Source organism: Equus przewalskii, chromosome 29 (genome assembly GCF_037783145.1).
Source record: "Equus przewalskii isolate Varuska chromosome 29, EquPr2, whole genome shotgun sequence".
Taxonomy (NCBI): domain Eukaryota; kingdom Metazoa; phylum Chordata; class Mammalia; order Perissodactyla; family Equidae; genus Equus; species Equus przewalskii.
The window spans coordinates 29,055,585-29,072,532 of record NC_091859.1 but is presented as its reverse complement, the minus strand read 5'-3'; the positions used below and the strand labels follow the sequence as shown (position 1 = coordinate 29,072,532).

Genomic DNA, 16,948 nt, shown 5'->3' with positions numbered 1-16,948 from the left:
CGTATTCCCAATTGTATGGAAGGGTGGGAGAAATTTCTTTTAAGAAATTATAAAAGAGTTGCAACAGATGATCATGTCACAAACAGCAAACATGTATTTGTTATCTTGTGTCACAGTTTTCAGAATAAAAGGAAGGTGATGTGCTATGCTCTTGAAAAGCTTACTATTTACAGAGGGAGTAAGACCTACACATAGAAAGAAAAAGCACTACCGGGTAAGGCGTGTTGGGTGACAGACAAGGCCACAGCTGTTCAGAAGAGGGAGTGATCTTTGGGGCCAGGAAGAAGGAAGGAAGGGCTTGCATCTGGTCTTCTGGAAAAGGGTTTCAGACAGGAGAGAGTTGGGAGACTGTATGAGGTGAAATTAACTGAAATATTACTTGAAAGAAAATACAGGAAAAGGAAATAAAGGAAAAGGATGAAACATGTGAGCAGGATTCTATCCAAGAAGAAAGAATATGGTGGGGAAAAGGATGCTGGATGATTTCCACATGAAGGTCATACAATGGTTCAGGAAAGGTTGGTTCTGGCTAGAGTCAACTGGGAACAATGTCCTTGGAGTTTTCAAGTGATAAGGCAGCCTGCGATCAGACTTTCAGACGTGTTTGCAATTGAGATTGTGCCTTAATATACTTAGGTGTTTTTATAGCATATAGAATTTGTATAATTTTATGATATCCTGCCTGTTGATTTTGGTGACACACCCTACTGAACAAATCTTAGTCATTCCTAGAGAAGGAATTTCTGTAACTTTGCCGTTGGTATAAAAGGCAGTATTCCCATCCCTCCCCCTTCCTTCTCTTCTGGCTTTCATTAACTGTCTGAGCCTGACCAAATCACTCCACTCCCTGGGTCCCATTTTCTTATCTCTAAATGATAACACTGAACTAGATCATCTATCCCTTGCAATCTAAAAACCTGATTATGAAATCTTCCGAAATGACAAAACACAACATACCACGGGGATAAGACCTAATTATACTGCCTCAAACAAATAGCTGTGGTTTCCAAAATGGTTACTTCTGAATATCACGGATGACTCAGTGATCCATATTTTTTTCCAGCATTAGGTGACCTTTCTGCTCTCTGGGCTGTTCTGGGGGCGCTGAGATTTATCTAGAAAAAGTAGTGTGGGAAATACAGGGTTTTCCTTCCATAAAAATTGTGGCCAGAGTTCGCTCCTATCTCCTTCGGTTCAAAAGTTTTCTGGGGAGCCACAAATAGATAAAATATTATCTTCCCGCCCTCGAGGTCCCCTTCTTGGGTTTTCTTTGAATCGACGGGCATGAGCATCCGAGTTCCCAGACCATGGAACCTGACACCCCAGGCGCTCAAGGAGCCGCGGGGTGGGCCGGGAGGGTCTGCGGCGGCCCGTAGGCGTGGGCGCGCCGGAAGTGGGCTCGCCACACTTCCTGTGGTCGGCCCGGGTGCTCGCCACACTTCCTGTTGATCCTGAGGGCAGGGCTGAGAGGAGGGCCGACGGGCGGGCGGCGGCGGCCACTGGCCAGGCGTGAGCGCGTGCCGGGCCGCCAGGGGCACAGAGCGTCCCTCTCGTCGCTCGAGCCCGGAGCAGCCTCGGCGGCTGCACCTCCCGCCCTCCGCCCTTCCACCCGGCCCTCGGCCCCGCTGCGCGGCACCATGCCTGCCGTGGACAAGCTCCTGCTAGAGGAGGCGTTGCAGGACAGCCCCCAGGTATCTCCGCCGCGCCGCTCCCCCTCGCCCGCGGGCGTGAGGCCGAGGAGGCCCCTCCAGCCCCGGGGGGAGGCCGGGGGCACGCCGGAGCCCGAGGGGGCGCGGAGGGGGCGGGCACGGCCCTGTCCTGCGCCCGGGACCCTCCGCGAGGGGACATCCCTCAGGCAGAGCCGGGGGACCCGGGATAGCCCCCGCGGCTGGAGCCTTTGTGTCCTGACCTCTTTCCCAGCAGCTGAAGCTGAGGCTCCCCGGCCTCGACTCGGGCTCTGCCGCTGACCAGCTCAGTGCCTCTGGCACGTAGTTTAAACCTTTTGGTGCCTCAGTGTTGTCATCTGTAAAATAGGGATAATATCTGTACCTGCCTCTTAGAGTTGTTAGAATGAAGTAAGGAAATGCCAATAAAGTTGTTAGCGGACAATGTCTGGTAACAGAGTAAGGTGTTAATCTTATTTTTATTATTCCTACCGCTACTGATGTGATGGGACCGGGTGGGTTTAGGGCCAGAATGGGAGGCAGAGCCTGGATCTCTTTCCCAGCGGTACCAGGCCTCCCTTTGGCCCTGTTTTCCCATTTGTGAAGGGAAAATTAGAATACCTGCCCCGTTTATCGCCCAGGAGAACTTCATTAGCACGCTCAAGATGAGAGTGGAGTCCTTTGAGCTCTGTGGATGAAAGCTGGTGTGTAAATATAGCAAATGAGTGCAGAGTGACTTTAGTTCATAAGTCGGTGCACCTTTCCCCGGGGGACCTTTGTTCTCCTTCATTAACATCTCCTCAGCTTCCTATCTGCTGTCCTGGTTCTGCATCCCTGGGTTAATTTCAATAAATCTCTTTATTCCCCAGTGTCTCAACTCTTGAAAAATTAGAATGAGATTAACCTGTTTCCTTTCAGGGTTTCTTTTCTCTTTTTGGTTCTTTTCCTTTTTCTTCTTAGTGATTGTCCTCCCAGGATGATCCTACGCCCACTCTGCATCTTTCCAGTTCAGAATAAGTAGTCAGAAGTGCTGTGTGCTCAGTAGCCTTGAGTGGGTTTCTTTGTGTTCTTCCTTACACGTATGCAAGTTAGAAAGAGTAAGCAAACTGTGGTTTTTTTTTTTAATTGGTATCTGCTGGTCTGATTGACTTTTCAAAGGACTTTTTTAAGTCTCTAGACTACTGGCATTTTAAACAGACCAAAACCCTTGGTAGAAGTCATTTTTCTCACCCATCCTGGTCCATCCTCGCGTATATTGTATGGGATCTGAAGATAATAATGTAGAATTGCTAACGATATCATTTTGAATGAGGATTTCCATTTGCTTTGTAGTTGGAGAAATTGAGGTGCAAAGATGTATTGCTTTCTTAACTGAATGTGGCGATGGCTGAGCCAGGTTGGAGAGGTTGCACTGATTCTCCACATTGCCCTCACCAATAAGTCCCATTCTGAATTTTTGGCTCTCCCGTAAATGAATACGCACTATTTCTGAGTGGTTTACAGGATTTTCTCAGCTGTGAGGAAGCGGAAGGAGGACTGGCAAGCAAGTCAGGAGACCTGGGTCCTAATTCTGGCTCTAACTCTAACTTATCATGTGATTTGGACAAGTCGCTTATCCCCACTCTGTGACTGACTCAGTTTTCTTCTCTGCAGAATGAAGGACATGGAGCAGATGATCTTCAAGGGTCTTTAGAAACTTAAAATTCTATCATATCTGCATGGTTTATGAGCTTGTGTGTGGAAGAGGATGTTTAGAAGCATTGTCATTCCTATTTAACGTTCCTCTTAATGTAAGGAATTTGTCAGTGCTTTCAAGACCTGGATGTTACCCAACAAGGGTTCTTGGTGAGCTTGTTAAATGGAAGCTAACTTTCAAGAAGGTCTTTGATATCGTCAGAGCATATTTATTTAACATTCTTGTATGGGGCATGTGCCTACTGTGGCTTTACTCCTAAGGAGACTCAGCCTTGGACCTGGAAGGAATCTAACCCAACTCCTTAGTTTAAAGGAGTAAAAAGTAAAAACAATAGCAAACACCTATATCACGCATGCATTTTATGTGCCAGGAACTGTTCTAAATGTTTTACCTTCATTAACTCACTTAATCCTCCCAACAATCTTATGAAGTAGGTCCTCTATTAAAATTACAAAGAGCAGAGAAGTTAAACAGCTGGCCAGGATTGTACACTGTAAAGTGGCAGAGCCAGGATTGGAACCCAGGTGGTCTGCCTGTGTTGTTCAAGTTAGCCCAGCTACCTAGCACCTGGCTTTTCTGTCATTGGTGACTTAAAATGTTTCACTAAAGGAAAAGATCCTAAGAAACCGTCTATTGTTTGTTTCCTCTAGTTTTATGTAGAGTAGTTATGAGGGTTGCTCCAGTAACCTGGTTGCACAGGATTCATTAAATGAGCACAAAAGCTTTTGTTTGAACTCAGTGACCCAAGAAGAGCTGAATAGCGCTTGACTGACCTTAGACGCATCTGTTCGTTCGTTTCTTCCGTTTTAGTACTGCACGATGTATTGTAAGACTAGTCCATGTGCGTACATGTATTATTTCTGGTTACCTTTGAGCTATGAGAGGCAGAATGTTTTGAGGCTTGAGATGCTTCTCTCCATTGCTGTCTGCTCCTGGCCAGGCACTGCTAGGTGCTGGGAATGTAGTGACAAATAAGAGTGCCTGCCCTCCACTGGGTCACAGTCTATTCCCGGAGACAGATAAGGAGAGCGGAGACAGATAAGGAGAGCGGCAGTTCGGTACTGTGGGAATACTGCTGTGGTAGGAACACAAATGCGACTTGGAGCTGCTGCAGCTCATACTTCAGGGCCTTCTTCCCTTGTCTGTGCGTAGTATGCTTCTGAGAGAAGGTGAAGACAAAAGCACTATTGCTTGCTGTTTTGTTTTGATTTTTGTCTTTTGTTTGTTTGTTGCCTTTGCAGTTGGCATAACTAAAGCACAGAGAAGTTGAAGACTTAGTTGTGAGATTATGCAATGAGTGGTCCAGCTGGAACAGCCCTCTCCACCAAAGCAGGCCTTTCATTACTCAAGCAAGATGCCTCAAAACCTGACCTGGTGGTGGTTTTCATTGTGGAGGGGTTTTGTCCTGCGGTTCTCTTGGTGTATAATACGTTTTTCCATTCTGCAGACGTGGTTCTTCTGAGACATTTCTCTCCTTCCGCCAAACTGTGGGTGTAAGAACTTTAATTGTTTTTCCCTTAAAAATGATATATTTATCTCATATATATACATGTATATATCTAAAACATATATGTTATATACATTTTAAATACACATATGTATTTTACAATCAGAGCTATTAAAATTGTGTCATTATATAATTAGATGCTATTCTTGAGAGTAAAAAATGTCTCAGACTATTTTATTAAGTAACACCCAGTTACTTTAAGCTAGAAAGACGATGTGGAGCTGAGGCTCTATCTGTAGGGTGTTTAGTTTTGTTTTTCTGTCCAGGTATACTCTTGAGGGTGTCAGGTAGTAGAAAAAGAATAGAATTCAAATTCCAATGATTCTGCCACTGTTACCTTAGGCAAGTTACTCAATCTGTCTGAGCTTGTGTTTCCATATGTGTAAAATTAGAATAGAAGTAGTTACTTAATGGAATTTTTATGAAGAGTAAATAACATGTGAAGTGTCTTCTTACCTGCATGTCATAGTAACTCCATAAATGATTGCTGTTATTGTCTTTGTAAGTAATGTGCACCAATGTCTTTCTGACTTTTTTGTAGAATTTTTGAGCAGCTGGTGTACCTTTGCCTGGTGCTTGGTCTCATTCCTGCTTTATGTCTCAGAATATGCCTGTTGTTCCAAATATAAGTTTAAGCAGATGTGGAGGTGACAAATTTGGATATCAAAAAAGTGTCTGAGATAGCAGGGTACATTTTTTTCAGGGGTGATCATGGCCTAGTTAAATTAGAAGGGGATGACTGGAGTTTTCTAGTCAGTTCTAATGAGTGTCATGGTAAACATGTCCAGAGTGTAAAGAAGGAAAATGAACCAACACTGGTGATGTCATTCTGTGGCAGTTGTCAGAAGTGAGAGCATGACAGTAGGATGACCAAAGAGAAGCCAGCTCCAGGACTGTGGGCTGTGGACCAAAAATGTGCCCACTGATAAAACTCACCCTGCTGGGTGACGAGTGCAGCCTCCTGCAGTGGAGGAGGCATGACCATTGGTGCCACCCAGACCTGGCTTTACCTCCCAGCTCTGCTGCTTCCCAGTCATAAGAGATTGAGCAAGTTTCTTTAACCTTGATGAACCTCAGTTTCATCTGCTGTAAAATGGGGTTAATGTCTCCATGGTGTCCACCTCATAAAGTTGTTGGAAGAATTAAATGAAATAACAAATATTTAGCGCTCAGCATAGTATCTGACACATAGGAGGTACAGAGTAAATGGTAGTTTTAGTTTTCTTTCTATTCTCTTTGTAGAGGACATTTACATGAGCCCTTTTCAGCTTCTCATTTTCCATTCCATTTTATTCCTAAGAATATTAAGAACAATAAATAGGACTTGACTAAGTGGACATCAGTAGTATTTACAAAAATTAAATATCCTCAATCCAGTTGTATCACTCTTTCCTGCCCTTTCTCCTGGATATATTAGTTATAGCAAAGAAAAGCAGAAGAATCGTAATAAACATTGGTGGGCTCCTGCAGCATTGGCACCATGAATACAAAAAGGTCCTCTACTATTAGATGACATTTATAGATAACTGTATAGATAACAGTGTTGCTGTGGTATTGAAATAAAATCATACATGTAAAGCCGTTAGTGCTGGTATATAATAAGCAAAGTTCATTATCTTCATTATCAGTATCATCTGTTATCACTATATGTCAGGCACTGGTAGGAACTTTATGTACATTCCTTATCTCCAGTGTTATTTGCAAATTAGTGTTAGAGCCTGAATTTGAACCCTGGACTGACATGGTCCCAAGATGATCCCAGATCCTTTGAGAGGCCCAGTGGACTGTAAGCTCCTGGTGAACAGAGTCAGTTCTCATCACCTTTCAGTCTCAGTTCCCAGCACAGTGTTTCATCAGTTATTGGATGAAGGCAGAGATGCATACATGAATGAATGAATATAAACTGATAGATCACCCAGTATAGTTTCTGAGAATGTCTTTTAATCATCTTTTTTTTTTTTGTTCCCAAATAAATAGTGTATTTTAAGGAGATGTAATGAGGAATTCTAAACCAGTGTTTTTCACCTACTGGTTGACATCCACTAATCCATTAGTGGATTATGAGATCCAGTGGATGACAACTATGATTTTTGTTTTGTTTACATTCTAGTCCTTCTCTTGATGAGAATTGGTACTGAAGAGAGTACATTAGTCTCAAGAGCAGGTATTTTAGCCTTAAAGACCTCTGGCAAAGCCAGGATAAGCATGTATTGCTATGAAGTGCACCAGAGTTGGCAGAATAAAGTCAGGGGTGGAATGATCCAAATGCCTCGGTTCCTGTGCCAGTTTGTGGGGGTGCTTTGGGGTCAGTTATTGCTCTTACCTGAGATAGGTAAGAAGAAGAAGGAGTTGAAATTCATCTCCAGGAAAATAATGAGCCGTAGTTGATTGTTCTTTGTAAAATGCTTTGGTATTACCTTATTAAAGGCGTTTCTGTAGCTTATTCTTCCTTCTGTGCCTAATGGTTTATTTCCTGAAATAGAGATCCCATTATCATTAATGTAGTATTTTTAATTCCCACTGTGCTGGACACGTTAACGAAAGTCCCTTGAGTAGGTTTGGTTTCTTATGCGATGCCTTGATACTTCTTCACACACCATCCAATGTATAAATATTTCTTTAGTGCTCTGCGTGTGTCAGGCACTATGCACGAAAGTGATAGGAAATACCCTTCATCTAATGACATGGCTCAGCTGGTCTCAGAGCACTGAGTAGTTAGTCTTCCCGAAGGAACTGAGCTCGCATTCTTGTTAAGTTGCTTTTTTAGTTTTGTGTCCAGAACTACTGCCAGTGGGCCCAGGGTATGTGAAATTTCCTGGCCACGAGTTTGAAAATTGGTTGAATAAAATATGACGAAAGACATGGAAATTGACTGTAGTATCTTAAGAGGAAAGAATGATACACTCTTATAAGACGTCCAGGATTGCAGAAAACCAGACAGATGGTTAACTGCTGAGATGGTGCCGTGCTGGGTGACCACACCTCAGGTACACATACAGGCCGACTCTGACATCAGTTTATGGGCTTGAAGGGAGAAGCTGCCCTTTTAACGCTTTTTTTTGTTGGATGGGCTTTCCTGGTTCTTAGGTAGAGGCTGAAGTTGAGACAAATGATAGCACTTGAGTGTTAATCTTTTAAAAATTGGCTTTGCTTCTCCGGCCCTCAGTCCTAAAATTGTATTCAGTTTGCCCTCGCACTGTAGTCTACAGAATTAGAAAAAGAGTTCTAAATTAAAGCTCCTGGAATCAACTTGTACTAGTTTATCAATAAAATAATAAAGCTAGAGAACAGGCAGCTTCGCTCCCCATTTCTGTGCATGTGTGTGTTTTCTACCTCCTTTGTAACTTTTACACTCAGAAATAAAATTGACGTCTTTTCTTGTTTTTTTGCAGACTCGCTCTTTACTGAGCGTATTTGAAGAAGATGCCGGCACCCTCACAGATTATACCAACCAGCTGCTCCAGGCCATGCAGCGTGTCTACGGAGCCCAGGTATCCCGCTGTCCCCTCACCGGGAGAGGAGCAGAGTAGGGGCCCTGGGCCCTCATCTTGAACTTCTCTCAGGAGGTTGAGAGATTTGAGTCAAAACAACATCATTTAAAATTTTGAAATAAGATCACAATTGTTTTTCTCACTTCTGTTCACCTTAAAAAACAGTTTGTTTTCATTGCTTAAGAAGGAGGATGATTTTCCTGTAACTAGTAGAACCAGTAGAGAGGGACCACATAACTGTTTTTAATTTTTAAAAAAAATTCCACCCCAAAGGGAAACATTCAAGTCTCCCCTTCCTACTTGTGAATGAGTGGGTTCAGTGTCCGAGACATGCTCTTTGTCTTTCTCATAAATGGACAGTCTAAGATGTCAGTGTAGGCGGCTAGAGGTGTTTTTTCAAGTGCTTCCTCTGAAAAGATTTGAGTCACAGTTCTGAAACTATTGGGTGGCTTCTTTGTTTTGAGGAACAAATATCTCTGACTTGCAAAACATGGAAAATAAATTGCTGAATAGCAAAAGTGAATCTTTTTAAGATCAGGAAGTGCCCATGTAATACTTTCTAAGACTTCTGAGTTCCTTAAAACTAAAATTCGTTGTATTACACGTCAAAATATTATGGCAACTGATACTTTTCATTATTGATTCCTTGCTGACTTAAGTCTGTACGTGTTAATATGTTTCTTTTTTCATTGATCTCTAAAGAAATACATTTAGTATAAAATAATAATAATCACATATAGTCATTTATTATTATATAGCTCTTAATATTCATTTATAATCACTTACTGTCATCGTTGTTTTATTAGTCATTCATTCATACCACATATGGGAAAAGGACTCAGTCTTTGCCATTAGGGAACTTACAGTTGGGTTGGGAGACAGACAAAACAATTACCAAAGAGTGTTAGAGGTGCTAGGAGAGGGCGGTCACCTAACCCAGAGGAATTGTGCTGGGCACCCACAGGAGGATGATTGTGATCGTTGAGATTTATTGAATACTTCATAGCTTCCAGGCACAGTTCCAGGCATAGTTTCAGGGGCTTTTACGTGGTTCATTTCATTTAAATTCCCCCAGAACTCTGAGGTTGGTATTGTTATTGTTCTCATTTTGTAGGTCAGGAGACTTAAGGATTCTGATGATGAGTAACTTGTCCCAGTCTAACCCATTAATACATGGCAGAGCAAGTCAGCCTGAAGCCAAAGCCTAAACTCTTAACTACTAAGCATGGGGATGGTGGCCTGAAGTAGGGAAGTGGCAGTACAAATGGAAAGAGGTGGATGAATTGCAGAGGTATTTAGGAGGCGGATTGGTGATTCATTGGATGTGAAGGGCTTGGATGGGTGAAGGATGAATCAGGAGTGACGCCTAGGTTTTTAAGTTGAACATCAGGGTGGATCGTTGTGGGGAGGTGTGTGTCTGTATGTGTGTATGTGTAATGGTGGGGACACCAATCATAATTCTTTCTTGAAAGGCTGATTCTTAGGTGTTCATGAGACATCCAAGTGGAGAAAGAGATCTTGCTGAAAGTTCAGATCCAGAGTTCAGGCTGTAGATATAGATTTGCAAAATATACTGTGTTATACAAGTATAACTTATTAATTGGAACTGATTTTAACAACCAAAAGAATCAGGTGCTCATTTGTGGTTTTTCTTGTTTTGATAAGACATTCAGAGAAGGGGACATACTTTGTCAACTTTAAGCCCTATTTATTCATATTGTATGTTTTTGTATTTTTCCCTAAATATTCAAAATTTAAGAAAATAGAAGTTTTTTTTACTGGGCTCATAGCTGAACTTGCTTGCTATTCAGTAATTTGAATATTGTCATTAAATGGTTTGTCTCTTGTTTAAGGTTTAAGAGTCCCAAGACTTAGGGACTGTGTCTCTGCCACTCCTAAGAGACTGTTCTGCCTTTTATGTCTGTCAGACTCATTTACTTAGAGATGTCCAAACACTCTCTTGTGTGTTTTTTCTTTTGAGCCAGAAAACTACATTTTGCCAAAATTAAGTGGGTCTTGCATTCCAAGAGGCTGTAACGGCTTTTAATTCACACCACATGATCATCACATGGGTTCTCCTACTGGCCAGAAACCCTTCCTCCTGCCTCGGCGTTTGCTGCAGCAGAGGCAAGCGAGAACGTCTGGTTAGTGCTGCCAGACTCAGCGACACTTTCCAGCCGTGGTCAGTGGCATTCAGATCGGCTGGGTCAGGGTCAATTGGTTTTTCAGGTTTATTTGAAGGCTTAGGTGTTTTGTTTCTTTTTAATTAAAAAAGAAAACTTTTCTGACCTCTTTTGGCTCAGTTTGTTTATATGTGTGTGTATACACATATATACATGTGTATGTATGTATATGTGCATATGTTTATGTATGTGTGTGTGTCTATCTGTCTATATATATATAGATAGATAGACACACACTCTCACGTATATATAGTAATACTTCTCAATGTTTTTATTCAACTTTTTTCCCTAAGTTATGTTTTCTTGGTTTTATTTTACATTGTTTCTTAAATATTTTATACCTAGACATGTTGAATTAGATTAATAGAGTTTTATAATTTCATTTTTAAAAACAGAGGCACTTAGCAAGGTGTTTATTTTCATTATTAGATTTTAAAAACCAAGTTTATGCTGCTGATAAATGATAAATGTTCATAAACGGTATTTTAGCTGAGGCCACATGTAAATTTCTGGATTCTGATTTAGTGAATGTCTTTTGGACGTTAGTTTTAGAAAGAGGAAGAGGGAGAAAGGCTAGAGGAAAGTTCTGTGAGCAGTTTTGCTGACTGTAGCTGGTTCTGAGGAAATTGTACATTTTATTTGGCTTACGTGCTAGAATGAAGCTATAGGCCATGAGCTGTTTTCAGCATTTTACAGCAGTCGTGGAGTCACGTCTGGTCTCTTAACTCAGGTGTGCCTTTGCACGTGGTGGGAACCGAGTGCTCCATTGTGGGTCATTTGAATGAAGGAAGCTGTACGCATTTCTCATGCGTTAGTAAAGCAGAGACCAGTTACTTAGATCTGCTATCTTTCAAACTATTGACGTTAAAAACTTCCATAGTGTCTGAACAGAAGCGTATGTATACATACTCAGTTAAATCTTCTCAAATTTTGTGTTTAATACATTTGATGTACTTGTTTTGATTCTGTATATCTGCCATAACTTTGTTTCTTTCCTAGAGAGGTTAAAAATTTTTAAATCTTTTAGAAATGGATTTATTAGGATCTTACAATGAAACTTACCAGGTAATCTTACGTCTCCTCTCAGGTGTTGTACTGAGAAAATGGGCAGGTCATATGATGTTCCCGGGAGTGTTAGTGAAACCTGCCAACTCTTGGAACCTGTCTTTGTCCTCCAACAGATGACAAGCTCTGTAGTTGGTGCCTTCAGTCTGGATGGAATTTTTGTTTGTTTTGGTTGCTTATTTTTTTAAGTACATTTTGGGTGGAATTCTTTGAAGTGAGAACCATGGTTAAGGCTCTTTCTCTGTCCTTCAGCAAAGCAGGCATACTCAAACGTAATCCCATCTCTGCAACTCTTCTCCCCCAAACCTTTTGGAGTACAGAACTACTAATCCTACATGAAATGCCCACACTGGAGGTGGGAATAGTATCTTCGCAAATTGGGGTGAGACAGTGGGAGGGGATATGAGTAAAATACTTCAAAGGGAAGATATTCATAAATTTGGTATTATAAAGAAGAAAATATTTTCTTTAGAAACAATGATATATATAGATAGCAAACTAAGTGAGTTAATGTACCTATTGGGAAACAAAATGAGAGTCATGGGCATCTGGGAGCGTGAGCTTGTGATGGGGAGGGAGAAGGATATGGGAGGCCGATGGAGGCAGAACTATATATTTTAATAATAAAAATAATAAAAACAGCCTCCATTTGTTAGGCACATAAATGTATCACACACCAGGCTAAGCATCTCCTGTGTATGGTCTCATTTAGCTTTCACAACAAAGGAGAGGTATTATTATAGTATATGTGTGTTTACAGATGGGGAAGCTAAGACTCAGAGAGGTTATGCAGCTTGCCTGTGGTCACACAGCTGATGAGTGACAGAACCAGAATTTGAACTCAGATTTTTGACTCCAAAACCTGCACTCTCTCTGAACCACTGTGCTGTAGTCTTGACATACTGGTCTCCAGAAACAGCAGCAGAGGCCAAGGAAGTAGGAGCTTTCACAGGTTGTTCTTGTCACTATAGAACAACCCCCATTTATCAGCCCAGCAGCTTTGTATAGTATGTTAGAGGTGGGAGCCAATTCCTTTCTGTGTCCCAGAGTAACTTCTCTGTTTAATTAGTTTTTATCCATAATTGTTTTAATCAGTGCATTTTAACAGCCCTGAACTGGTCAAATTGAGTTTTATATGATGGACTGGGAAGAAATATGTATGTAACTTAAGGAGTGAGAGCCTCAGTGGTTTCTGGAAACACCTTCAGAGGCCTGGGTTCCTGCGCTTGGTTTGCATGTGGGATCTACAGCTTTTCCTTGTGCTGGCATTCAAGGCTTTCAAGTTGGTATGAAAGGTTATTCCGGGCTAGGCTCATTCACTTAGGTCTAGGAGTTAAGTGTGTGACCTTGGACTCATCAGATCTGAGTTCCAGTCTTGGCTAGGCCACTTGCTGTGAGACTTTGGGCAAGTCACTTGATTGTCTGAGTTTCCTTATCAGTTAAACAGAGGCCATAATAGCAACCATTTCATAGGTGTTGTGAGGGTTAAATACCTGTAAAGTGCTGAAATCAGTCCCTGGCATGAAGTGCCCTTGGTGTTAACGTAACCATCTTCTGAGACAGATAATAACAGTTACGGTGGCGCAGTACACTGGGACTATTATTTGGATTAAATAAAAGCTTGGGCCTCTGATCCTGACTTTCTTACTTGCTTTCTTCAGTTCCTGGCTGGGTATTTGATACCCACTCATCGAGCCACCCCAGTCTAGGCTCCCTCCCCACTGCGCAGCAGGGGCTGCTTAGTGCCTCGGTCGCAACCTCTCTCCACCCTCTGCCCCTAGACCACACCTGACTCCTCTCACAATGCCCCCTTGACTATCTTCCTTTGGTTCCATGCCAAGATCTCTCCCAGGTCTCCCCCTAGTCTCTGCCCAGCGTTCTTGGTTCTCCTTTCCTGGCACTCTTTTGCTGGCTCCTTAAGTCTTGGCATTCCCTAAAATTCCGCTGGAATCCTCCTTTGGTTAGTCTCTGTTTGTCCCGTGGACAAGATCACTTCAGCAAAGCCTGGCCATTTCAGAATCTGTTCTAGCCCTTGTCGCTAGGTCTTTATTTCAAATGACTTTGGCCTGTTGTCGCTGTGGAGAGTGAGTTCTCAGCTCTTTCCTGAGCTGTTGCATCCTTTCCTCATCCATCTTGCTGTCTGCAGGGCAGTCTCTTCCCCCTTGAGTCCCTCCTCCACCTTGTAGCCAAACCAAGCACGTCCAAACCCCCCTTGCCTCCCTGTCTTCAGACGCTTCTGTGGCTCCTTGTAACCACAAGGCAGAGGTTGAAACTCCCCAGCAGGGCACACACACCAGCGTCAGCCTGGTTCTCTAACCTCATCTTTGTCTCTTCCAGAATGTGCCAGGCCCCCTACACATCTCAGGACTGCTGTACTGTTCCACTGCCAGGAATCCCCGTCAACCCCTTGCCCTGCCAAATGGCCTTCCTGGCTTTAAGACTGACTCACGTCTGAGAAGGTGTCTCTGACATCTTTCCTTTCTCCCCTCTCTCCCTTCCTGACCAAGGCGCCCTTCACCCGTGCCCACATGCCCTGTACACGTGGTCAGAGCACTGAAGGTGTAGTGAGTGGGGTTTCTTGTCCCTCTGTGGACTGTGAGCTCTGAGAGCAGATTCTCTTTGTCTCCAATGCCCAGCACCCTGCCTGGCCCTGTTGAGTGTTTGATACGTAGGTGTTAAGTGAAGGACTGGATTCGGGACATCTCCACTAACCATCAGCACGTCCCAGCTGTATGCCTCATTGTCATTCTCAAGTCTGTGTCCCCTGCTCAGTTCCTTAGCTAAGGCACGGTCCTCCGTCTGGTCCTCCAGGCTAGAGCCGGTTTTCCTTGCTCCTCCTCCTCCCTCACTCATTACATATTGCTGTTTTTACCTCGGGAATACCTCACAGATCTCTGCCAGCTTCTCCACTTTCTGCTTCAGGCTCAGACCCTTTTTTATCTCTCTCTTGACTTCTACAAATGGTTTCCTGACCCTCCTGCCATTCTCTCGCTTTGGTATTTCCCTTCCACCACAGCCACACATGGTTTTTCTTCTCCTAATGTCTGACGTTGTCATTCTCCTGCCCAAGAGCCTCAGGACTTCCTCCTTGCCCCCAGAATAATGTCAAAGGCCTCAGCAGGCCTCCCCTTGTGCCCCGCCCCAAGCACAGCTTTCTATCCTTCGTTCCTTCTGCTCTCCTCACTGCTGTCTATGTGCACCCCATTTCAAGGGCTCCTCAACTAGTGCCACCCATGACCCCAGCTTGGTGGGAGCCCTGTGATGGACGAGGCTTTCACCTGCTTGGCTTTAGGCAACATTTCTGACTGTATACTTGGTATAAATCGAAGCAAATGCCTACATTGTGACTTTGACTCTAGCAGATTTCCTCTGTCCCTGCTTCCAGCCTCTCCATGCCATGGCCTCTTCACCATGGATGGTGCCGCCCGCAGAGGCCTTGGGATGGTTTCAGGTGACAGTCGCAGTTAGTAAGCGCTCTGTGCCACAGTAAGATAAACATTCCTCTGCCAAAAGCTCAGTTTTCCTTTCGGGTTTTGGCAACAGCCTTGGAGGTTCTGTTTAACATAGGAGATGCTGTCAGTAAACCCTTTGTCAGGTTATCTTTTTTAAGGATTCTTATGAGGCATCAAATAGCGTAGATAGTAGTCAGAGAGCTGTTCCAGAGTGTCAAAGGAATCTTGCTCACGAAACTCCATTTAGAATCTGAATTTTAGGCCACCTCTTCCGCTGGACTACAGCTAGAAAAGTGTGGGATTTCTGTTCCTGTGTGCAGGCCCTGCGGGGTACTAAGTGGGTACAGTTTTGGTCTTTGGATCGGAATAGCATAGTGGTAAGAACTTGGGCTTTAGGTTGTGAGTCTGGCAGATCCGAGTTGAGTCTTTGCCTGCCAGTTACTAGCTGTGTGATTTTAGAAAGTTAGGGTCCTTCGTGAACCTTTGTCTCCTCATTTGCAAAATGAGGATAATAGTACCTACCCCATAGGTACATTGTAAGGATGAAATGTGATAATAGATAAACAGCACTTAACGTTTTTATTTATGTTTCCAAATTAAGGCATTTTCTTAGCTGGCTTTACACCTTAGAAAATACCTTGGTTACCAAATGAACAGTTTCCACTAATTCTAAACGTAAATTTTCAGAAGTTTACTTGTTGGAGGAAGAACATTCTTATGCTCAACCCAAAATACCTTTATTATAGCCTTCAGCAGATATCAGAGTTAACTAAAATGTATCAAGTGCCTAGAACAGACAATAAATATTAGCAGCGGTCTTTGTAATTGTTATTACTAGTATTTACTCTTCACCCATGCTCCAGTTTTGCAAGTCTTGTTGCAGAGATAATTATGTGGGCTTACCTCACAGGGTGTGGATTAATTAGCTGATGTTGGTAAAGCATTTCATAAAACCTTTGTGTACAGTAGATTAAGTATGAGATTAAAGTTGGTATAGTTCAAAAGCCTTTTCCTGTAATATGCTCTGTACAGGAGAGGTTCATTTCCTTTCAGGGCAGGTGACAGACCATTTTGTACGTATGGTTTGTTCCCAGTGGCCTCATACCAGTAGAACAGAGTCTTGCAGCCTGAAATCACACTCATGTGAAAATACCCAGCATTTTCATAAGGTATTTCCGGGGGAGGCCTGTCAGAGGCCGGCTGTCCGCTGTTTGGGAAGCTGTTTGGGAAGCAGCTGCTATGTGCTGTGCCGCCTCGTCCTGGGCTGCGGTGGAGGTGTGTGAGCGGCTCCTGGGTGCAGTCTGACGCGGCCAGCTCCCTGGCAGGTTCTTCCATTACTTTGAGAGCAGTTTCCGGTAAGCCCTAGAGAAGAGAATTCAAGTAGCCTGTGGTTCTTTTTGTTTGAAGGCATGGAGGTGGTTATCATACCTGTTGACCAGTCTCTAAAGGATACAGATATGGAGAAGAAAAGTTTTAGACTTCTCTAAAATAGAGAAAAGAATGGCTTAGAAGAGTAGAAAATGGTCCTTGCATCTGAAATACTGTGGCCTAATCGGGAGCCCTCTGAGGGAGGTGTGGTGGAAGAGTGGGTCTGTGGAGACTTTTACTGTCTAAGCAGGATCAGCAATTACAGCCCTTGGGCCGGCCTCTTATTTTTGTAAATAACGTTTAACTGAATGAATCACACTCATTCATTTATGTATTGTTTATGGCTGCTTTCATTCCACAGCAGCAGAGCTGAGTAGTTGTGACAGAGACCATATGTCTCACAAGCCAAAAATAATTAGTATCTGGCCCTTTACAGGAACAATTTGTCAACTCTAGTCTAAAGCATAGGACTTTTCAGCTCATACTCTTAGCAGGACCTGGGATCTTAGAGAGTAGTGTTTA

At 43.1% G+C, this 16,948-nt stretch overlaps 1 protein-coding gene across 8 annotated transcripts in view; it reads left to right on the top strand.

The window, feature by feature from the left end:
• Nucleotides 1-1,080: 1,080 nt before the first annotated feature.
• The window catches only part of APPL2 (adaptor protein, phosphotyrosine interacting with PH domain and leucine zipper 2), a 54,676-nt gene continuing 38,808 nt past the window's right edge, over nt 1,081-16,948 (top strand). For 2 of the 8 annotated variants that reach the window (XM_070600788.1, XM_070600784.1), the window contains exons 1-3: nt 3,318-3,509; nt 4,808-4,853; nt 8,260-8,358. In XM_070600788.1, coding sequence (XP_070456889.1) covers nt 8,335-8,358 — 24 coding nt within the window. In that variant the 5' untranslated portion in view covers nt 3,318-3,509; nt 4,808-4,853; nt 8,260-8,334. Of the gene's footprint in view, nt 1,692-3,317; nt 3,510-4,601; nt 4,854-8,259; nt 8,359-16,079; nt 16,414-16,948 lie in introns of those variants that run through there. The other 6 variants (XM_070600782.1, XM_070600787.1, XM_070600783.1 and 3 more) reach the window with 6 other exon arrangements.